General features: G+C 38.0%; 1 protein-coding gene and 1 long non-coding RNA gene across 3 annotated transcripts; one reads left to right on the plus strand and one right to left on the minus strand.

The window, feature by feature from the left end:
• Positions 1-848: 848 nt before the first annotated feature.
• On the minus strand, positions 849-19158 carry CUNH5orf34 (chromosome unknown C5orf34 homolog). Of its 2 annotated transcripts, none has more exons than XM_067545597.1 (13): positions 19076-19158; positions 18372-18659; positions 17784-17873; positions 15714-16378; positions 14670-14771; positions 12198-12321; positions 10290-10381; positions 9919-9988; positions 8552-8722; positions 6777-6871; positions 4089-4163; positions 2651-2691; positions 849-1575 (listed from the first exon to the last, which is right to left on the minus strand). In XM_067545597.1, the coding sequence occupies exons 2-13, from the start codon at positions 18564-18566 to the stop codon at positions 1385-1387; spliced, it is 1911 nt and encodes a 636-aa protein (XP_067401698.1). In that variant the 5' UTR covers positions 18567-18659; positions 19076-19158; the 3' UTR covers positions 849-1384. The 2 variants fall into 2 exon arrangements, with proteins under 2 accessions (XP_067401698.1, XP_067401697.1); XM_067545596.1 differs by having other exon boundaries at positions 18796-19117.
• LOC137151246 (uncharacterized) lies at positions 1394-9757 on the plus strand. Its single transcript, XR_010919218.1, has 2 exons — positions 1394-5164; positions 8568-9757. It is a non-coding gene; the product is annotated as an uncharacterized lncRNA (long non-coding RNA).
• Positions 19159-24196: the final 5038 nt, after the last annotated feature.

Here is a 24196-nt window from a genome sequence, read left to right on the forward strand (position 1 = left end):
CCAGCAGTTGTTGTAGCTAAGGTCTCCAAGACAGATGGCTGTCCCCCCTCCTTTCGAAACCTTCAGTGAGGGAGAGTCCACAACCAGCCCAGGGCAATCTGGTTCACTGGTCTACTCTTCAGAAGCTTTTCCTAAGATTTAATCTAAAGCTGCTGTGCTATAGTTTGAACCCATTGGCTCATCCTGCCCCCCACCCCCCGCAAGAGAACAACTTTCCCCCATCTTTTATGAGAGCCTTTTAAGTTATTTGAAGACTGTTATCATGTGGCCCCCCATCTCTTTTTTTTTTCAAACTAAATGTACCCAGTGCCTTCAGCCACTGATCAGATAGCTTGCATTCCATGTCTTAGATCATTTTTGTCCCTCCTCTTGCTCCTTTCTAGTGTCTGTACATCATCTACAGAGCAGCAGCATTATGAACTTCAAAAAAAACCAAAAACTTCAAGCAATCAGTGTTTAATATTCCAAAATTAAGGTATTGATGATCTTTTCTAACTCCCAAATTCGGGAAGAGTGCTCCAAAATATCACTACTAACAAAGCTGCTTGGTCACGCTGAAAATTGTCAGACTATATTATGAACTATTGGAGTGTTGTGGGCTTTGGAAATAATTTTGTTACGGGAAGCCTCTTTTCATTAGTAATTTAACACCTGGCTAGACAAAGCAGCAGAGAATATTCTGGCAGGAAAAGTCCTGTATAGTAGTGTTTGGATGATAAGGTTAGGAACAGACAAGATGAGCTAGAAGCCTTTACCTACAGTATATATAAAAGTACAATAACCTGTAAAGAAATAAGTTTCATGTGGGTAGGGTACTATAAGAAAATAGTAATTAAATGAAAAACAACCAACAGTTAGAGAAGCTTTATTTTCAAAATGTTCTTTTAAAAAAATACTTTTATTGTAAAATAATATGAGCAGAAATAGTTTGATGTCCATCTTGACTATTCCTCTGATCTCTTAAAAATTAAAACATTTTCAAATTTAAAAATTGCTTAACCAAATTGATAGTGTAGTTATTTACCAGCATACCTCAACTGATTAAAACAATTCTGTATATAATTAAATATGTTAGAATTTACAAACATGCATTGTCATTTTAATTTCTATTAAGATACTCAAGCTCTCGCTCTAAACAGAACAAGACTACATAAATATACTCCATTTCTGTTCTATCCTTTGTATGTCTGTATGGCATGTTAAGTATTCTGTTGTTACAGTAGATCAAAGTCAATTATTCAGAACAAAAATCTCAGGCTTCCAACTCTTAGGGCCTGATCTTCATTCCCTGCACAACCAAAAATGCCACTTGATGCACAAGACTGCAGGATAGAGCCCAAAAACATTTTAAATAATGCCAGTCTTTCAAGTGCTTGCTCAAGAGTCACTTCCCAGAGGACAGTAGGAGAGATTCAATATCTTGAATGACTTTTGAAGTTTTTTCCAAAGCCTCTGATACGCTCCTTTTACTGATATCCTCAGGTAAACTGTTTTCTGGTGGTCTGTCAGTAATATGAGATGGATTATGTTTTGCAGCCGAATTCTTGTTTGGAACATTGCTGTTCTCCAGTAAGACTAGCAATTGCTTTTTAAGGAAATTTTCAACTGTTTTGTCTCCCCTCTAATAAGGAAATAAATGCTTTTAAAATATTTTAACCATTGTTCTCAATTAAGTGGTTTGCTATAGCATACTGTAACCAATAAAGCAATAAAATCAAATAAGTGAAACTTCTTTAAAATTTCCACATTTCAATCAAATCTGTATATAAAATGAGTATTTTTCTGTATTAGAAAGTGTACTTAAAAGAAAAACCATCGAGAGATGTCAGATTGCACAGTCTAAAGGAATTAACATTGCACATTAAAAAAATAATGTAAATTTAGGGATAATTAAATGGTGTTTTGAGTATATGAAATAACAGCTTTTTTGCAGCTGGCTAAACAATGGAGCAATGCAGAGGCACTTGATAACTGTCATCTATTCCAAGCCTATGCCCAAAAGACACATGCATCATTCCTCTTTACAAGAAAAGGTTAGTAAAAAGATCCAATATAGAAGTTTGAACAACAATAGAGCTAGGCTATGTCTAGACTGACAGTGGTAGATTCGCTGCCATCAGATCGATTTATCTGGATTGATGGAGTGGGTCTACATTTCTGCTCAATCACCTGGCGGAGGTGGAGTAATACGGTCGATTTCTGGGTTGGAGTAACGCTGCGTTGACAGGAAGGGATTTCCCGTTGGTACAGTGAACTGAAGACACCGCAGTAAGTAGAAGTTAGCAACTCAATGGGAGATACACAAGCTACTCTATGTAGCTTGCGTATCTCCTGTTGACTGCCACTGAATTTGGCTGCAAGTGTAGACATAGTCCTAGTCTATTCTGAGGATTTGTGTGTGTTCTTCTGCCACCTTTTTTTTTTTTTTTTTTTTTTTTTTTTTTGGAGTTTCCAGTGATGTGACGTGGAGGAGCATACCTCGGATAAATAACTGGGCAGAATTTTTTTTTTTTTAAATAGAAACCATTGAAAGGAGAGACCTATGCAATGAAAAGAATAAAGGGACATAGGGTCATTAAACACTATCCAATGAATGTTTTGCCTTATGTACATTCAAAATATGCTAAAGAAATATTTGTTGAAAGGATACAGTTAAATCTTTCTATTTTCTCAAGTTCAGCAACAACAGACCTGTTAAAAAAAAAAATTAAAAAAGATTAAAACTTACTTTATATAGTAGGATAGATAATGAAGTTTCTTAGGTGTATTTTTGACCTTATAATTTTATTTCCTTATGCAGTTTTATAGAGGACTTGTACAAGTAAAAAAAAAATTACTCGCTTTTTCCTCCCCTCGTGGATAAAGTTAAATGTGTGCAATTGTTTGCAGGATAAGGGCTCTACTTGGAGAATATTCTCCCCTGCCTATTTTATCTTTGTCCATTTGGCAACCATTGAAACCCTTATAATTTGAATGAATAGGAATTGATAGATTCAGTCTATATAGAGCTTTTAATGCCAAATTATATTTGTGTAGCAATGTTCTTAAATGTCATTAGAATTCTGGGGAATAATATCTAAAAATTAAAAAGGACACAGTTATAAGCCTAGTTAAGTTATAAGGTCCGTTGGGAAGTACTTTCAAAGTACTACACCTGCCCCTAAAATCTCTGCTAATTACTGCAGGTTTGTGATCACATTTCCCTATTTTTTAAAAAATAATTGTCTCTTTTGCTGTTAAAAGAGACAAAGGGAAAACTGTATATAAATTGCTTATATAAAATGCTGTGAAGTGCAGAAATTAAACAAAGATTTTTTTTCCTCAACTATCTCTGAAATAATAATTTTAGATGTTACTTGTAACAGTTTGTAAAAATATTTTAGACAGAAGTATGATTAAGTAGTCCCTTTACAACTGTCACAGATTCCATAGAAGCACAAAATGTGTTCCTGTGGGGTCAGAATAGTGGCTATTAAACTAAATCTTTACCAACAGGAAGAGTACAAAGCCATCACCTACATTTCAAAGTAAGTATTTATAATCTGTGTTTTTAGGGCTTATTATCATGCTATCTGAGCATTTCCCAAAATGATGGTGGGTATATGGAATTTAAAATGTGAAAGATTTTGTTCTTCTGATTACAAGATCTTTATAGAAATAGAATATCACAAGGAAGCATATATTTTTCGGAAAAAAGACAGACTATCTTTAGAGTAGAATTTTCTGGATTTCCAATGCTATTATGGAAGTATTTTATGTTTTAATAAGGATGATTCTCCTATGACCCAGTTTCTCTGATCTTGCAACAAAGTCAAAACATTGTTTAATATTTGTCTTCTGCTTTGGCGAAAGCATCAGCATATGACTTCAATACAAAAATAGAAAATAGACATGAGGAAACAAGCCTCTGCTTAAATACAAGCTGCCTGTATAGTTTAAAATATTGTAAGAAAAATTATGTGAAGTCACATAAAATAAGTGGGTTTAAATTTCTCATCTTTAAAAAAGTACAGTATGTCATATTTAGGGTTTAAAACTTTGGTGGTTTCCTTCTGTATTCTGAACAGTATCACATATGTGATGAATACCAGTTTCTCTCAGTTGCAGGAAGTCTCTCCATTATCGTCAAACTTCTGCACCATGTTACTACCGTCCTGATGTATCTGTATAAAGACAATTCATTAAAAAAAGAAGAAATAATCATTTAGAGCAGACAAATACTCCTTAATTAAATTGAAAAGCAAGTTGACAGCATTAAACAATAAACTTGGAGTAAGGGATGGAATGAAATAGAGCTAACCTCAATGATAGTCTTATGTGAATTTAATAAAAGAGCAAAACAAGAAACCATCCAGAATCAATAAGCAATTACCCAGTGAACAAACTGTCCTTTTACAAATCCCACATATACATGAAAAGAACCTTACTGTACAACTGAGTACACTAATTATGGTTAAAAAAACCTAAACACTACTTTACTTTTAACTCATTGCTTGTAAAGCACTTTTTAGAGTTTCAGGTATTAGAAGAAAGATGAGATTAAATATTGCAGGTAGAAAGGGACAGTTTAGTGGTCTAAAGTGTCAGCTTTCATATGCCAAAACTCGCTGGAACCACAAACCATTCTTGAATGCTATGTGGTCAACTCAGCCCTTAATCTTCACAATGTAGGAGTTCCATGAATTAAGTTCCATTCAGTTTGATATACATGTGCGTTTTGAATGCAACTTTAAAACTGAGGTACTGTTTGCTCTACCTGGACATTAAAGAGTCCATAGAAATTTTTGTAAGAATACAGGTTGCCATAGGTTGTATTTAAGCACAGTTTCCCCACTCCTACATTGTGAAGGGTGCCAGCTGTCCACCTGGTTCAGTCATCAAGTAATTTCTTTGTTAGTTGTATACAATATATGGTGTGTAATAGTTTGTCAAGTTATTTGGATAATCTTTGTTATGAGATGAGCTACATAAATGTAAGATATTACATAACAGCATCTGGACATCCTGAGTAGCTGCCTAACAAACAGTGGATAAGGACATGGTTTTTATTTTAGAAAAACAACAAGCTGTTAAATTGCATAATTAACTTTAAATTCTGCTTGTCTCATTTGCATATTCACAGCAGCAGCAGTCCCACTAGCTTCAATCAGACTGTATGATCATGGTGAGTAGAACTTGGTCTTAAGAAATTTATGGAAGTAATATCAGAAAACATTAAAATAATTCAAGAATTGCTGCCTGGTCAAATTTGCATTAATATTTGTAGAAAAATAATTCTCAGAGAATTTAAGTTAAGCACCTTTTTGAACCATATAAATAGTTAAGGATATCAGATGTATCTAAACAAAGAACAAGTGTTCTCCTTAGCTCTTTTGCTTAGGATACACTATTTGAGCCCCAAAAAAACCAAATAAAAGTAGCATTATAGTTTTAGGGTGAGCTGAACTTTACATCCCTGGACAGTCACTCTTGTCCCTCAGGAGACAGGCTCTGTTTTCTTCACCTCTGTTAAGGGTGGACAACGCCATAGTTCCACCACACAGACTGGATCTCTGAGTTGCAGGCCCTGTTTACCAACTGTGGCTCTTCTAACTATGGGCTTGGCCTCTGCAGGACACTTCCTTTGAGTCAACATAATCAGCTACTGGTCACATCTCCCAAAGGGAACTTTTTCAAAACCAATTTGTTTATTCACCCAAAGGTTTATAACCAGCAGAGAAAAGGGTTAAAACAATGAGAGGCCTATATGCTTCAGTCTTACCCAAATCTTATTAAAACTTGCAAAGAAAGAATAAGTTTCACTCAGGCCAGGTACCCCTGCTTCTGGGTTGGGAGGGACAGGCTGCCCAACTGCAGTTTCTCTCAGTGTTTCTTGAAGTTTCTGCCCCCAAACAGTTGCTGACCTCTTAAACCCTTCCTAGAGGGCAAGAGGCTAACAGTTGAATGTCTTTTGATCTTAGGTCTCAGTCCTGAAAAAATAAGCCTGTGCTCCAGCCAGGCACATAGGCAGGCATATTTCTATAAACAGCCCACAAATTTATCTTTAAGGATCCTTGAAGTATTTTTCACAGAGATTTTAATCTGTCGTTATTTCATTGCCTATTTACTCTTCCTAATAGCGCCTTCAGACTTAAATCCCTGCAGCTAGATAAAATATCCAGTATATATATTCATTCCTAAAAAATACATATCTCCCTCTTATTCTCCAGAGTAGCAATACAAGAAAACTAACAAGGTTGGCAAAAATAAATAAGTAAACACAAGTCCAGACTGAAATCAGCATATGTGAGCATTCTCTACTAACATGCAACACAGCAGGCTACTGATGGTCTCTACAAGAGGGTTGCAGTAATCAGAGCAAGTAGATTAGAAAGACTGATATGGAAGCAGAGGTCAGTGTCAGTAACAAAGTAAATACTGTATAAAGCATCATTCACCAGCTTTATCTGGGTTAATATTTTGTTTGCTTATCTGTGGAAATGGATGATATATTAAATAACAAAATGTATTTCTAGTTTCTCAGGTTTTTTAAAAACCCATTTTACCTCCTAATAGTCATTATTCAGAATGACTGAAAAATGAAGAAATAAGTGAAAATCCCAAATTAACTAGCTATAGCTCTGAGCTGTGCAGTCTGAATCTTTGCTAACCAGTAAGGTACAACATTTTCTACAGTCTATTTTACAGGGACATATTCAACTATTTACATTTCTTGACACAAAAGACTCATACTGAATTCCTGAATGTATTAAATGTATTCCATGCATCAGCTATACCTTTCATAGAGTCCTGGATGGTTTATCTTGATTAGCTGCTGTGCCCCATCGGCAGAAATTAACTTACACCATGCTGTGGTAGCACCTTGATTTATCTTGGAAGAGAAAGATGAAAGAGTATCATTGTTCTGCAGTGGAATGCAAGAGGTATACCTACTTTATTTAAGTAACAGAAAGAACATATGCTAGTTCAAAAAAAAAAAAAAAAAAAGTAATATCTGCAAATGCTTCACTTAAACATTTGTACCTGGCGATAGATTTAAGGTGTGATCTGGTGGCATGAGCACAAAAACAACAATGGGAGTTCCTGGTGCCAAGCATGGCCCACACTGATTTCCATGTACTCTGAGAATAATGGAAAATTCAACCCCTTCACTTCCTGTCTGACCCAATGTAAGGAAATTTCCAGTCTTTCAGAATTTTTTAATTCCTTCGACTTTCTTCTGTAGAATGAAATTATAGATTTGACTCCATTCTCAAGTTCTGTTATAGTTAGAGAAGTGACTTTATAGAAATCACAATTTCTTAACAAACCTCACTCTGTGTGTACTGAGTCACATCTGCTGATGCTTTTTCCCCCCCACAAAGTACTTTTTATTTCAGTCAACATTCTAGGGAAACAGAGTTACAGAAGAGTGAGTTTGATTCTTCCCCCAAGCTCGTGCATTATCTGCAGAATTGTTAAACTTTCAATAGCAAAAGTCTTTTATTACCAGCGATGATGGATGAACTAGAAATCACACAGCAACTCTCACACCCACCATCAAGTCTGAGTTTGCAAATTGGAAGTAAGGAAAAAATGTCTTTACTTGAAAGCTGAATTGATTCACAAAATAAATATGAAATCCCATTTCCTCGGGTCACTTATTACAGAGGAAACATATATTGCATTATAATAATATTTGCTGATAAAGGAGGTCTTTAATGCCAAAAATTCATCTAAAAAGTTTTAACTATCCTTTTTGTAAGAATTAAGATGTGTGCTTGGGAAATATGTTTAATATCTGTTAATTTCTTAGAGGAAGCAAAAGAAGGACAAGAATGATGTCCTCAGCTAACAATAATCAGCTACAGCTCACTTGCTGTACGATCATCACTGGCCTACTAAGATTGCTTAAGTATGGCTTCCTAGAGGAAATTAATGTGGTTTCCTTGTCCAGTATAGACAGGACTTCAACTCAGTCTTGGTGATTTACTTATTTTTGGAAAGTGGGAAATACTACATAATTTATAAATGAATATGAAGTTATACCCCATTTTACTTCACCTTTTTTCTGAGAGGAGAGGGTCATCTGAAACAGCAACCCCCATTTCAAATTACATAAGTTGAGCACTCTCTTATACTGTACTATCAATACACTCAGCATGTTTTTCAAGGATAAATTCCACATAATAGCAAACAAAGTTATAAGTACCAGTGCCTTTCTCCTTAGTTATAGTTATGAGACAAGGGCTGTCATTACAGGCGAAAGGAGAAAAATTTTTCTGAGAGCTCCTTGTTAAAATATTGGCAATATATCAACAGTAGCAAACAAGGATTTTCGTCAGATTTTCAACTAGACGAAATATCAATTTACCAGCTTGAGACAGAATCACAATGTATAACCAGTGTGACTTCTGCCCTGGGTTCATATGAGGCCCCTCAACCACACAATTTGCTTTTTATGCGTATCAGAACCAAATAAAACTTTCCTTGGACTTCATGTTTATTAACCACCAACATCTTCAGATGGAAAGATTTTAGAAACAGCCATTTCCCTGCTCCTGAAAATTACCTGCATTTTTCCACAGCAAGAACTGAAATCCCAAACCATATTCAAGGTCATCCCATCACAAAACAGAGCTTGGACTTTATTATCTGAATATGCAACAAGTCTTCCTACACTGGGAATAACTATTTCATGCAACAGAACTGGCAGCATTTCTCTTCCATCTGTCTCTGGTATCTAATGTGACAAAAAGTGTTCAAAGAAAAAAGTTACTATATTTAAAGTTATGTCATTACTAATATTTAAATTGTACCCAGATTCACACTGTAACTTTCTTCCTCTGCCTGGTTCCTTTCGGCCTTGCTGATATCCCCTTACATTGAATGGGTTCAGGCCCCACCAGCAAGTCCTAGGTCTTTGTTCTTATCCTACAGGTGGGTATAAGCTAAATATAAAATTTAAGAATTAAAGTTACCTTAAATTTGGCTAGGGGGTGGGGGAAGAGATTGTGTGAGTTGTAAAAAAAGTCCTCAGTCTGCGCATATTTTTATATATCCTTAACCAAACTTAACTAACAAAGGACAGAGCAGCTGAAGCAGAGCATCGCTTCACAATTAGCAATACAGAAAGTAAAAGATTACAATCCTGACTTCAGCACTATTTTTATATATGTGTTGTGTGCTCACGTGCATGTGCGTGCTACAAAGAAGCCTCCAATCAGCAAATTAAAGAAGGCTATGAGAACAATAAGTAGTATTATTACTTGTAGTGTGGTAAGGATGTATGGTTTCAAAAGTAACCAATAAAATAAAGAGCTGCAGTAACAAGACTAAGAAAAACGGTCTTAAAAGAAACAAGCCCAAACCTTCCCACTGTTCTGCTGGTTGGGGGTGGGGGGAAAGGAGACAAAGATAAGAAAGAACAGGCTTTGGGAAGAAAGGGGCTGTAAATCTTACCTGGATTAAGACTGGAAATAAGGGTGAATTGTCTCAAATTGATTTTTAGTTGAGGTCAGTAATTGGCAAAAGACATCACTTATTTGTTAAAGGGTAAGTAAACTCTTAAAGGGGTTCATTGCTAATACTTGTCTGATCACACTGGAGCTGACCAATACGGGTCTAATATTAGCCCATTTGCAAGTATCTTGATCAAATGTTTTGTTAGTGTTTAGATGTAGTAAATTGCTTGTTAGTTAGGCTTTTTAGGTGTGTTTAGAGCAACTGTATAAATACCATTTGGCCTTTGGATTTAATAAAGAGATTTATGATTAAATTAGTGTTTGGTGTTTCCCCATATCAATATTAATAATTTCAAATACTACTACTAATTCCAACACCACCTCTCCTTTTCCCTGAAGTTGTTGTGTATAGACCCTACTAAACACATGCTAGAAGTTCAAGTGTTGGCATATTTACAAGTCTTCAGTTACATACCATTCTCCAGCAGCAGATACTGTAATTATGGGTTAATGAAAGTTTAGTTTTGTAACAGTATTGGAGAATTCTGGGAAGAAAAAAAATATATATATAACTCATATACAGAAAACATGCTGCACTACATGATTACTTACTGTAGCTTCATTCACACAGTTATTGTTCAGGGTCTATTTTGTAATCTAATTATATTTACATATGTTTCTTGTACTACTGATATAAATTACTTTAATTTATTTCTTATAGTAACAGTTACAGTTGAAGTCTAACTATAACAACATAGTAATAATTATTTATCTTTATTATTGAATGCCCTTCCAAAGGGTCAGAGCAATTAGTAGAATACAAATAAAAACAAAGGAATAATTCACCTAGTTGCCTGGGTAATAATGGAACAGACAGAGTATGGACTTTCTGGTATGTCAGGAGGCAGACTGTTTGCTGAATACATCTTTTCTTCTCTCTAGAACATAACAGAAAGTAGAGGAGTTTTTTAAAAACTAGCAAGGTTCAAGTTTTGGGGATCCCTTCACCCAGTGAATTGTTATAGCTGCATGTTTTCCCTGAAGGATGAATAAGAATCTCTTTTCAAAGAGAACAGGCAGTCATATTAATTAGGCCACATTCTACATTCAGATATACGTACAGAACTTGCACTGACTAAACAGAAACCGAATACTTGTATCAGAGGGCAGATTTTGGCCCATTATCAGTAAATGTGACTCTGAATTCAAGTAATGAACCAGTTTTGAAGCTTGTTGTGTGGAACTTTACCCTGCTTTAAATTCTTAAACAGTATCCAAAGTGGTTGAAAGAGGGCAGGAGAGTCATTGTATCTTCTAAATATGTTACATGAAATACTGAGAGAAAACAGGGAACAGAGTCAAAAAATATAAAACAGAGTGAACTAAAATACCTTGATATCATGAGGTTACAAAACTATCATGACAATGGACCAAAATCTTAAAACAAAGTGATGTCCCCTCAATGGATCACTAGAAACTTATTTTGATTGTGTAATTTTGATGAAATAAAAAGCTTTTGAAGGTTGCCACCCCTATTTGAATAGCTTTTCTGAGGCACCCCATACATCTTATTCAGCATGGCAGAAGGCATCACCACTACCATATCAACAAATATCACTATCATCATGGTTATCCCCTAGGACCAAAGCCCAACTGTGATAGTAAGTTCCTATTTTCTGATTTTGAAAGATATTCTGAGAAAACCCAAGTAAGGAGATAGAACAAAACATAACTATTTCTAGGGCTGTGTTCTTAGCAACTTCTAGGATGTGAACGTAAGGTTCATGTTATCCACACACCTTGTGAAGCAATTTCCACACACACTCCAGTCCCCTCATTTTAAGAGCCTGACAGCCAGAACAAGTTACATTTTGCAACATTCTGCTGTGACCATCTTTGCAACTGCAGATGTAATAAAATCTCAATAATGAGTCATTTTTTGTGCCACCTGTGGTCATTCACTAAGTGAACTGCATCCTAGACACAAAAGCCGCACTTTCCTATATTTTCTATTCTTTTCCACTTACCCCTTTGTTATTTATATTATGGTAGCACCAGCTAAAATCAGGATATCCCCCAACCTATTGTGCTAGGCACTGTACAAACATTTGAGACAGTCTCTGCCCCAAAGAGCATACAATAAATAGATGAGAAAGAAAGATTGAGAGAGAAAACAGAGGCACAGATAGGTGAAGTGACTTGCCCAAAGTTAACTAGGCCAGTTACAGAGCAAGGAATAGAATCCAGATCTGCTGGGACCCATCCACTACACCGCAGTGCCTCTTCTTATTTGTTTTGTTTTATGAAAGATCAGAATTTATCAACACAACTTATGAACTGAGAGCTACCACTTAAAATTGAGTCTTTGGGCATTTGATGCTATTGAAATTTTAAGAAAGGATTTTTCCTTTCAAAAAACTTCACACAGACAAAAAAGGGTATTTTAACATGATCCCATATTCCCCAAATTACTTGATTTTTGAGATAAATGTTCTAACTAATCAGATTTTTCTGTCTCATCCACAAGTGATAAAAATCCATTATTGAAAAAAGAATGAAGATTTTTAAAAATCTTCAAAGAACCTATTATGCAAAATGCTAAAGTGTGACCTAAACTAGAACAATGTTTTAGTACAAATTGTCCTGTTATAGCAGTTTCTTAAAATGAAATATGGCGCTAAACTTGAATGGAAAATTAGAGTAATTTTCAAGTAGTAGAACAGCTTGGTTTTTTTTAAGTAGTGTGATTCCCACCTGTCTTGTTTCTTTGTGAACTGAATAATGTGTGAAATAGTTTCCCAGAAATGCTCCTTCTGATGTGAAAACTGATCCATCTCCAGGATATATTTCTATAAAGTTTGCATTATCATGGATAAGCCTAAGAGATCAGAAGATAGAACACAAAACAAGTTATTAGCTATCTGTATTACCAGTTAAAGGAAAAAAATTGTAATTTACTAGAAGTGAATATACATCCTTTCACCAAAGCCTTTGCATGAAAAGTTATTTCTTTGTTTCCTCAAATAATATAACTTATTGCTTGCTTATTATTTTCCCCTTTAAAAATGAAGATTAGTATTATGTTTTAGTATAATTAGTATTATAAAATTGAGAGAGAGAGTTTTTTTAGTTTATTATATTAAAGCAGTTATTCCATAAAGACAAATTTATCCACAGCCATTGGAAGTGAAATATAGCAATGATGGAAGAGTGGGGGGAGGAAGAAGTTCTGATTAAACCCCACAAGGGACAGGAAATTCAAAGTTAATGCTACCTTAGCGACCTTATTGCCTCTCCCTTGCCTGTATGTATTTTGATATGATACAAGATCTTTTATTACATGGTCACATAATATTATGTGACCTACAACTAGACAAGGACCCAATCCTGCAACTTGCTCTGGGTAGGCAGCGCATTCTGTCCACAAAAAGCCACACTAAAATCCCTGAGGCTTTGCATGGTCACAGGGAAACGCCCATGTGGAATGAAATACAGACCTGGGGCCTTAACAGTCAGTCTGCTCATGTGAATTAAACAATTGGAAAGTTCAGAAACATTTCATGCTCACTGTTATTTGACAAAGATATTCTAGAGCAGTGGCTCTCAACCTTTCCAGATTACTGTACCCCTTTCAGGAATCTGATTTGTCTTGTGTACCCCCACGTTTCACTTCACTTCAAATCTATTTGCTTACAAAAAATCAGACATAAAAAGACAAAAAAGTGTCACAGCACACTATTACTGAAAAATTGCTTCCTTTCTCATTTTTACCATATGATCATAAAACAAATCAACTGGAATATAAATATTGTACTTACATATCACTTTATAGTATATAGAGCAGTATAAACAAATCATTGTCTGTAAGAAATGATCATTTGTACTGACTTCGCTAGTTCTTTTTATGTAGCCTATTGTAAAACTAGGCAAATAGTTAAATGAATTGATATACCCCTTGAGGTACAGAGAGGTCTTCCACGGGATACATGTACCCCTGGCTGAGAACCACTGTTCTAGAGAAAGAATGAAGCTCTAAAGTGTTTACTTCTCCGCTATAATACTGTGAAAGACAAAATACCAAATTATCTCATTTCAGTGTCCTGATGACAACTGAAACATTTTCAAATGGTTAAACTGCAAATGTGAAAGAAGCATTTAAATAATCTGTTACTTTGTATAGATTTATATGCAAATCATTTTAATCAATCGGTCCACAATAGAATTTGGCTGACTGGTAAATCTGGATTCATTTAGAAACTGAGCCCAACATTTTCAGACTTGGGCTACTAAAAAGATAGGTCGACTTACAGTCACCTCATTAATTATTGCAGTAGTGCACGTCCACACTCCTTAGGTCAGTGATGTGCGTCCTCACCAAGAGTGCTTCCACCAACCTAAGGGCAATTTGAGAAGGCGGGTTCCCCATTCCCTGCCCTTCTCACCCTGGCACCCAGCCAGGAGCAGGGTCCAGCCACCCAGCTCTCCAGAGTGAAGGACAGCTGGGCCCTAGGAACGTGGTGTCTACACTGACACTGTGTTGCCCTCTAACTACAATGATACAAGCCCTACACCTCTCGTTGAGGTGGTTTTATGATGTCGCCATAGCAGGGAGTTATATCAGCGGGAGGCGCATTTCAGTCTGTGCACCTCTACTGTATTGTCGATAAAGACAAAAACTCTGTATTGTGGACCAGGCCTTGGTTGGCTGAAATTAGCTCTAAACAAGCAGTGTGATTTTCAGAGGAGCCAAGCACTTCAACTTTCACTGAAATACACAGGAGCTAAGTTCTTAAAAAAATACACACATACAAAAAACAAAAACAAAAAAACCCCCATCAGTCCTCTAATAAGGAGTCTTAAATGTGGCTTCAGACTCCTAACTTTATTTGAAAATTCTGGCCCAGGTATGTATTGTACAAGAACAAGAAATTTTGAAGCACCTTTTAAAAAGTTTGTATGATTAAATAGTGACTGAATAAAATGTTTTTCAGTCAATGACAAATCTTTACCCCTAAGCTAATACCACAATGACCAAGTCACCATCTGTGAAGTTTTATTTCAGAGTAATGAACCGTGATAAATATAGCAGAAATATAAACAGAACATTAACTATAACGCCTCAGGAAGCAAAACAGGGATTTTAATCTGGATATTTCATCTTTTTAAAGCCTAATTCCCATAGAAGTTCACAAGCTTCCAAAAGTGAATAAACTATTTGTTTCTTACCTGTAAATAATACCCTGGCACCAAACAATTTTTATTAGTAAAGGGTATGAATTATGTTCACTATCTTGTTTCCTTTGTAGAAAGAAGTCACAGAAATTCCACCTGACCAAAAGTCAAAGACAGAAAATCTACAATAAGTCTGTAGTTTATCAGTACTACTAATTACTATTACTAGTATTTTACACTCTTCAAAGAAGCCAGGAAAATCTTTGCATACATAGCTTGCTTAAATTTTTGATAAAATATAAAAAAAAAAAAAACCAATACTCAACTCACTTAAAGAAGCAGGGCATATTCACGAAATGCAAGTGGATGAAGTGAGAACCACCCTAATAGCCAAGAAGTTATTCTTCAGTCAGTGAATAGTCTCAGAGTAAACTGGTGTGTGAGACAGTGTTCAAACTTTGTGACCCTTAAAAAAACTTGTTTCACGTAAACTCAGTCAGCTCAATTATTACCATTTAACTTGATAAAGTTATAGTTGTGCTTTCCCTCTCATCCTTTATATGGAACAAAGTTACTTATCAATACAAATTACATTTTTGTGAACAGCCAACAAGAATGGATGTATGCATATGAATATAGACACACATATACACCTTACCTTCTTTCTCCTCCTCTCTGAAAATACATAAAGTTCCCCCTCCCCCCCCAAAAAAAGTCCAGACCACTGTCAAACTTTGCCAGCATTGTTTTCCCAAAACCCAAAGTAGTTGTATTGTATTTTTTCAATATTCCCATTATTTTTACTTGCATATTTGTGTAAGTAGATATTCTCTCTCCATAACATATAAAATATTAAACTTAGCATTTTTTTCAGGTTAGTATTACAATCTCTTACACTAATCTAAGTTTTGTTGGTCTTATGAATGCCACATTTCATGAAGTTTGTAAGAAAAGGGTATTCCATGTTTTATTTTAAATATACATTTCTGATGGTTAACATTCAATTATCATTCAGACTGTTGAATATCTGATATTCAGATCTAGGGAAATGTAAAATATACTACAAAAATTAAAAAGCAAACAAATTTCCTCAGTTACCTGTGTAGGTGTGGTGCACTACAGCCGAGTGGCAAAGCTTTTAGCACATGAGAAACTGCCTTTGATTTTTCACTTTCCTTTAAAACATCAGATTCCTCAGTTCTATTTCCAGTGCATTTATTCTCTGCATAGGTTTTACCTATGTTATCAGTGTGCAATTGATAGAACATTAATGCCAAGGACAAGGGGTATTTCCATTCTTCTGGATATGAGGAAACAGACCAGTGCTGCGTAACCCACACGTATTCAAATGAACAGCATTTAAGAGACAATGGGGTCTCATCTTTTCCTTCTATTTGGTGTAAATAGTCCTTCGATTTGTTCAGTTCCCTGTATTTGTTTGTAGTCCAGCAGTGTTCATCTTTCTTATTCTCCATTCTAATCTGTTTAGGAAACATTTCTGAGCTAAAACTTCTGCTTGATTTTTCACACTGACCTTTGTTTTGGGTATTGCTGTTTTTTTCAGAGAAAGATGAAGATGCTGAAGACTTTTGGCTTACTTTGCATAAAAACTCTACTGTAAACTCTTGCTGCAGTTCTGACATGCAGAGATAAGCATGACCATCTAAGGATGAGATTTTTACTCTGCCATTATCCATACCTATTGCTGCACCAACAGCATTAGGGCTAGGCCAACTGATTTCTGAGATATCAGTGAGAAGAATCTAAAAAGAGGAAAAGGAACAGAAAATCATTTCTACACAGTAGAATGTACTTTTCATGGACTGTTTATATTTTAAGTGAATTTAGTTCTTCTGAAAATTGACGGTGAAGTGTGAAGGTTCTTGTTTATCTCTGATATAGGACAGCACAGAAGGCAAGTCAACTAACCTCACTTCTCAAGTGTGCCTCTTCCTGTTCTAGCAGGAACATATCTTGTCTTGAGGGAGCAATTTAGTTACTATGCTCATGTTCATTAATCCTTCTCCTCTCTGCTGAGATTGCCAATAAGTAGGCTTGGCAGAATTTGATTTTTTTTTTTTAAATTATTTCAATGGATAGTATCAATGTTTATTTTTAAGCATTCACAGTTGTTCAAAATTACAGAGAGGGAGGTCAGACAATAGTTATTTAATGACAGTAGAAGTTGAGAGTAAAAGAGTTAAAGCTTTTTAACCATTAAAACACAAACTGTCAACATCACGTGTCAAAATATACAAAGTAATTATCCTTAAATCAAACTCTAATAAGTTCCAAGGGGCATTTTTTTCCTTTTTTAACTTTGCCTATCTGTAAATCTCAATTATGATGTATAGAAATTTCTATATTTCAGTTTGTGTACAGTGAAATCAACATTTAGGAAAAAAAATCTAATCTTTCCAAGCCTACCAACAAGGGCAGCGGCTGTGGTGATTTAGTGATGTGGATCTCTTTTGGAAAAAGTGCCTGGAATGTGTTCCTAAAGAAAAATTTAAAATATAATAATGAATTTAGATCTTTTATAGTATCATATTTCAGTGGCATCTGAACCTGCACCTGTTAAACCTATTTCCAAAAAAAGCTGTCAAAATTTGACCTTTGATCAGTCACACCTCAATTACCTAGCTACATCCAAGTATAGATTATTACTTCAACTTGCAATCTTGCATAACTTATTCCATCGCGCCCATTGTTGCAATATTGGGTGCTTTTACCAAAATACATACATACATAAAATAGTTTCCAACATCTTACACAAAGTAAAAATTCCTGTATCTACTTCAAACCCCAGATACAGGCCAAAATGAAGATATACTATGTACTTCAACAAGTCTTGGATTTTACTCTTACTCGTAAATTGAACTAAAAAAAATGTAAAATAATATCTTTATTATTCAGCAGTAGATGTATTGTATGCATGGTCTCTAAGTTGAAGCTTGAAACATATTTGCATCATTTTGCAAGTTTCAATTAATAGTGTAACTTACAATCAAAATCTTCTAAACCTAAGTTTATCAACCAAATTGCATTTTACAAAACTTAAAAAAAACCTCACATATTGCCTAAGTAAAACAAACTAAAAAAAGTCACTGTATCAGACTCCCACTGAAGCTTATTTTGCAAAATTATTATTAGTTATGCAAAACTTACATTTTTTCTTTCAGGAGGTATGATCCCTGAAGGTAAATACAAGGAAGAAGAATACTGGTTCCGGAAATCTAGTGCTCGTAGGAGTTGCTCCTGAGAAAAAAATATGATACACAATATTATGGAACTGACTATGCAGTGAGAACATATCAATATCTTATCTCCTCTTTTTTTGCGGTGGGAAGAGGGAAGAAAGGGAGAACAGCAATTAAGAATTCTACATAATTTGTACATTGATGTTATTGTTGGTTATCACGTTTCTACAATGCAAAGGCACTGTATGAACTAGCAATCAACATTAGGATGTGTACACAGCTTTTAGAAACACTGAGGGCCAGAAATATTGTCCATCCACAATGGGCTTTTTATCCATTTGAGAAGAACATGTTAGCTAACGGACACTGTTTACTTTGATTGCTAACACTGACCGTTCATTCAGTATTTCAATTACCCCTTTTCATGTGGTTTGCCACTAATGGAAGCAGTAAAAATATACCAGGGTACTACTTACCCCATCTGCTCTTCCCCTTTATTGCCTTTATTCCCGCTCTACTAGGCAATAGCATAGAAAAAGACATTTGACTCACGTACTCGGTAGGTACTAATAACAAACTGAGTCCTTTGGCGAATCCTTTCAGCGGGCTGCAGAGGGTGGGCAGAGGCAGGAAGTGCCTTTTCAAACAGGAATTCAGAGCCACAGGGCGAAAGAAGCAGTCGGGATCCATCTACATAGTGCACCTCTACAGAGTCGTCCTCGTAAAGAACCATGAGGCTTTCAGGCTTCATTGCGGTAAAAGGACAATCTTTGTCTGAAGAGAGCCAACAAGAGGACTACCAGGGTTGTCCGCCTCGCACATCCCAGGGCAAGCAGCAGCGGTTCTGGGGGAAAGTAAACATGGACAGTTACGTTAACTCTGTTGCATGTCAAGGCTGACGCGCTCGGTGTAGGCTTAGTCAAGGTGCCTTTTGCTGCACCCCACTGAACATTTGCGTATTAACAATACTTCGTGCGCACCATCACCAGGAGCGGCGGAGCGCTGAGTGTGCGCCCGATCTACGCCGTGCCTTTTCTGCAGACAGTCTCTACACTCCGGGACTGGGGGAGGGGCTAACGATGATAATTAATTACACTGTGCTCTACGAGTCGTTTTAGCCCCAGAACTTCGGTGAGTGCAGCTGTATTGTTTGCAGGGCAACCTAGAGACAGTCCCTCACAACTGCCCCTCCCCCAGCACGGCCAGACACAACCCTGCCTCGCCACCCTCCCCGGCGCCGCCCGCAGCGGCGAGTCACACCAGACCGTGCAGCCGGAGCAGCAGAGTGGCAGGAAACGCGCGTAGCGCCTCAGTCCGGCGGACTTCTGGCCTGGCTGAGCGGGCAGGCGGGCCCCACGGGTCCAGCGGTGGGCTAGAGCTGGGGCCCAATGAGAAGGGAGGTGGGTGGGGCTTCGTATAGTGGGGGCGGGGCGGGGCAGGAGCGCAATGAGAAGAGGTGGGTGGGGCTTCGTATAGCGGGGGCGGGGCAGGGCTGGGGTCCAATGAGAAGAGAGGTGGTTGGGGCTTCGTATTGCAGGGGCGGGGCAGGGCTGGGGTCCAATGAGAAGAGAGGTTGGGGCTTCGTATTGCAGGGGCGGGGCAGGGCTGGGGTCCAATGAGAAGAGAGGTGGTTGGGGCTTCGTATTGCAGGGGCGGGGCAGGGCTTCCCCGCAGACAGACAGTTGTGGTGAACACGCATCGCAGCTCGTGATGGCGGTTTGTTGCCAGGTGCGGGCTCTCAGTCAGGGGCGCCCCCCTAGCTGGCCTGGCGTTGGCAGCTGGCCTGGCGTGGTGCTGGGTCCGGCTGGGCGGCGGTGACTTGATGACAGTGTGCAAGTACATTCCCGGGGAGAAAATCCTGAGCGCTACAGGGCTGTTTAATCTAGCAGAGAAAGGCGTGGGAAGAAAACCCCAGTGGGGGGCTGGAAGCTGAACCAGACACATTCGAGTTAGAAATAAGGCGCACGTTTTTAAGCGTGGGTATGAGGCAGGAAGGGAACAAACCACTAAGGAAGGTAGCGGATGCGCCATTTCTTGATGTCTTCACATGAAGACTAGACGCCTTTCTGGAAGGCGTGCGTCACCCAGACAAGGTATTGTGCTCAGTAACTAGGCGAAATTGAATGATGCGTGATATCAGATTAGATGATCTAATGGGCTAGACTGGTTTTATACTCTATGACTCTCTATTTTCCTATGGCATTACAGGTCCTGTATACCACTCTGTTCAGAGGTACCACATTCAACACAAACATTTATTTTCTGTGTATGTGTGTGTGTGTGTATATATATATATATATATATAAGTTATAGCTTGGTGAGAAAGAATGGTGCTAAGGGAGTGGTTAAGAAGATGATCAAAAGCTAATGGCGTTTCCCTGCACACTTTTGCAATCTGAGGCTTGTCTACACAAAAATATCTAATAATAGATTTGGTTGGAAATTTTCTGATAAACATAATTTAGATGGGAAATGCCAGTTTGTTGTAGCGAAATTTTTCTGAGTCCGCTACAAAGTAACAAAACTTTTGCTAAAACACTGCCAGCTTTTCAGGATCCACAGTTCCAGCTAGGAAGCCTGAGCTTCAGGACTGGCAGACTTCCTGCATTGTGGCCCTGCATTGTGGCAACAAGCCTGGGACCTGGACACTTTCTTGGCTGTTAGGTGCAGGGCTGGGAGCCTACCAGCCCTCAAAGGGAACCTATTTATCAATAAGCAGCTATGAAATTGACAAGAGTATCAGTTTCATATTTTGTTTCAGGAATACCCTATTTTGGTGTTTCTAATACAGAATTTTCAATTATCTCCAGTTTGCCAGAAATGTTGGTAAATTTGCTTTCATTCTACATTGGAAAAAAAAAGAAGATTCATAAATACCAAAAACCCCTGCAACTTGGAATACCTGAATTTCAGCCAGCTCTATAAATTAGTTTTATTTCACACCATTTGCTATTTTGCAGCAGCCTACTCGTGGACAAAAATTTGGATTATTAATGCTGTTTGTAGGATTTTTGTTCTCATTAAAATACTAGAATAGGAGGATTTGTTTTAAAGGAAGGATGGTTCTGTGGTTCTGGATTAGGACTAAGGAAATGTGAGTTCCAGTCTTGAGTTCTGCTCCCATGATATTTTTTTAAATAAGAAAGTTGCACATATTTGTGATACCTGAGACAGCTGAACCATTTTTATTCCTTTCTGTAACTAGCATCAATAACCATTGTTTAAAATAAACATTCAACAATTTAGCATATATGAATTTTGACCTATGTTCAGAAACAAAGATGAATCCAGGAGTGGAAAGTGTTAAGCAGAAACATTTGAAGGAAGGCAGTTGGAAGAAAGCCATTTCTGACAAAAAGATTGTTTCTGTTTTGAATGTTTGTCTTTTATTAAAGAAAAAACATGCATTTCAGTGCAGCACATATCTGCTGGACTTTTTTCCTCCCCTTTCAACTGTGCATGCTTAATATGTAATTTTCAAATCCCTGTGCATACCTTTGGCAAAGCAAAGATATTTCTATCAAGTTAAGCAAATACTGTTCATTTCTGTTTATATGAGACATTTGAAATAGCAGCTGCTTGATTTGGTGCAATCAAGAAATTACCCACACATTGTGTATTTTCACCAATGTCACTTGAAAAGGAATGAACAGATTTTCCTCAAGTTCCCTTCCACTCTTTGAACGCCATTACTGTTTCCTCACCCCCCTTCATTTTCCCACACACTATGCCTAGGCAAGCACTGCCAGCTGATGGGAGCTGGATAGGTGATCAATGGTGACTATTGCATTCTATACAAAATATGCTTATTTTCATTTAGAATAGTTCCAGAGAGGTAGCCATGTTAGTCTGTATACAACAAAGACAACGAGAGTTCTGTGGCACTTTAAAGACTAACAGATTTAATATTTGGAGACATAAGCTTTCGAGAGGCTAGCTCTCTTCTTCAGATGCAGTAATACAAAAATAGGTAACACAGAGGTATCATATAGGAATCCAAGTGCATTGAGAACAATGGGGGAGGTGGTGACGGTCGTCATTAGGTCTTAAGTACCGGACTCCACCTCCCCCATTGTTCTCAATGCACTTGGATTCCTATATGATACCTCTGTGTTACCTGTTTTTGTATTACTGCATCTGAAGAAGAGAGCTAGCCTCTCGAAAGCTTATGTCTCCAAATATTAAATCTGTTAGTCTTTAAAGTGCCACAGAACTCTCGTTGTCCTTATTTTCATTGTTACCTCATGCCCACTTCCTCCACCCACACACTTTTGTGTTTTCTATTGAGATTTGTAAAATAGTCAAGAATGTCAGCTCTCTGAAGATAAGGACTGTCTTTTTACTTTAGGTTTCTACAGTGCCCAGTGCACTGAAGCCTCAATCCCTGATAGAGGCTATTTGTAATATAAATAATCACCTCATTTACAGTATCAAATCCATAATTATGAACATGTCTTCCTCACGCACAAAGTTTCATTCATATAAATGTTTTAAAATATGTTTTTAAAATTGAGATCTGGCATTTAGGATTTTTTTTCCCAAGTACTTTTAAATAAAATGTGTTTACCAATTTCCAGTTCTTGCTTGTAAACAGTGGCATTAGGGGGCTTAGTGACTTTATCAGAAGAGTAGCACAGGCAGTGACCCAATGAGCAGGACACAGCACCAGTATATTAAAATATCTATTGCAGATCTGTTAAGTCTCTCTCACTTTGATGAAGTCTCTTGATTTTTGGCACCACCTGTTGGACTCCTCCACAGCTGCTTTGTTCTTTTAATTAGGCAATCTGCAGATTTCAAGGAGAGGAACATTAGGCAGTCTCTCTGTAACTGGCTTCTTCCAGATAGGGTCTCTACGGCTAGATCACTGGAGGACTAACCTTATAAATGCCAGCATGGGAAGGCTCTACCCATAGGAGTCTAGATCACAGCCACCAAGCTGCTGCAGCTACACACGCATATGAAAGAAATGTGACATAGAAGAGCCAAACCAGGGGAAAAAGCAAAATTTGATTGTGAAAGCCAAAGGAAGTCAGATACAAATGCTTGGGAGTGGGGGAGGAGAGCCAGAAAACAGAGCCACTGTCTGGAACTCAAGGCTCTTGACCAGCAGCTCTAGAGAAACAATGACTGTGATTGGGGAGCCAACTCTGTAGTGCAGCAGTTCCCAAACATTTTCCCTGTATAACCCCATTTTCAGAGGTGTTGTTTCCCACTACCCCAGACAGCATGGAAGATGCCATTTAAAAATGGTATCCTCCCTGCCATGTGACCTCACACGCACTGTACATGCAAGGTCACGGGGCAAGGAGGATGCCATGTTGCTTTACAAGACAGCATCCTCTGGACTCCATACTCACGCACATATGGTGCACGCAAGGTCATGCTGCATGGAAGGCGATGTTTTGTAGAGCAAAATAGCTTCCGCCATGCGACATGACCTCGTGCACATGGTGCATGTGAGGTCATGCTGTGCTCCTCTGCACACTCTGGATTGCCGTGGCCCCATCTACTGATTAAATGACCCCACTTGGGGTCATGACCCACAATTTGGAAACTGATGTTTAGTGGCAGTGGCAAGCAACAGATTCTTCACCTACTGCACAGTCACGTGCTGGAAGAGCAGCCAGGGACCAAGAAAACATTGCAGTTGCTGGCTAAAACAACAGCATGGTGAAGAGTGTGGTATAAAACAGTGTTTCTCAACCTTTTAAGTAGCAAGTACCCCCCTAACTTCTGAAAATTATAAGTACCCCACCACTCAATTTTCCACTCTGAGAAATACAATCTTTTTCCCCTTTATTGCTGGATGACTGTATTTCTCATAAAGCAGGAGAGTTCTGAGTTCTGCAATGCTGTGTGGCTGTGGCAGATCACAAAACCCCCTGTTGTTTCTCCCCTTCTTCCTCCTCCCCTTCCTCCATATAGGAGCAAAGGTCAATGCCAGCCAATCACTGTGGCCTCATGGCAGGGTCATGTGGTGTTCTCCTCACACAAGTGGGAACTTATGAGGGATGAGCAGGCACTAGCAGGCCACCAGAGTGGATAGCAGCGCTCCCCATGGCTGTCCTTGGGGGGGTGCGAGCCTGGGACAAATCACACTGTGTGGGCCCCTCTTAAGATTTTTATACTAGTAAAATCTGGGGCTGTCATAGCTGTCAATTGACAAGTAAGCCTGCAGGTAGAGCCCAGCTCCAGGACTGGGTAAGCTGCTGGGCTCTCTGCATGGGTTTCTGGGCACCAGGCTATGTGCCGGGGAGGGGAGCTGCTACCTGCAAGTTGCAGGTGGCTGCCAGCCCAGGAGGTGGGCAACTGCCACCTGCTCTGAGCTGGGGCACAGGACCCGGGGATGTAGGCAGGCAGCAGGCAGCTGCTGTCCAT

This window comes from Emydura macquarii, unplaced genomic scaffold (assembly GCF_026122565.2).
Source record: "Emydura macquarii macquarii isolate MOO-44397 ecotype Brisbane River unplaced genomic scaffold, CSIRO-AGI_Emac_v2 contig_1045, whole genome shotgun sequence".
Taxonomy (NCBI): Eukaryota; Metazoa; Chordata; order Testudines; family Chelidae; genus Emydura; species Emydura macquarii.

Bases quoted from the DNA above. Each gene is read 5' to 3' on its own strand.
- CUNH5orf34 (XM_067545597.1), bottom strand. From the start codon at position 18,566: ATGAAGCCTGAAAGCCTCATGGTTCTTTACGAGGACGACTCTGTAGAG. The intron at 14,772-15,713 runs GTAACTGAGGAA...ACTTTTGGTCAG, and splicing joins AGTGCACCACACCTACACAG to GTGGAATTTCTGTGACTTCT. The intron at 10,382-12,197 runs GTGGGAATCACA...GTTATGTTCTAG, and splicing joins TTCACAAAGAAACAAGACAG to AGAGAAGAAAAGATGTATTC.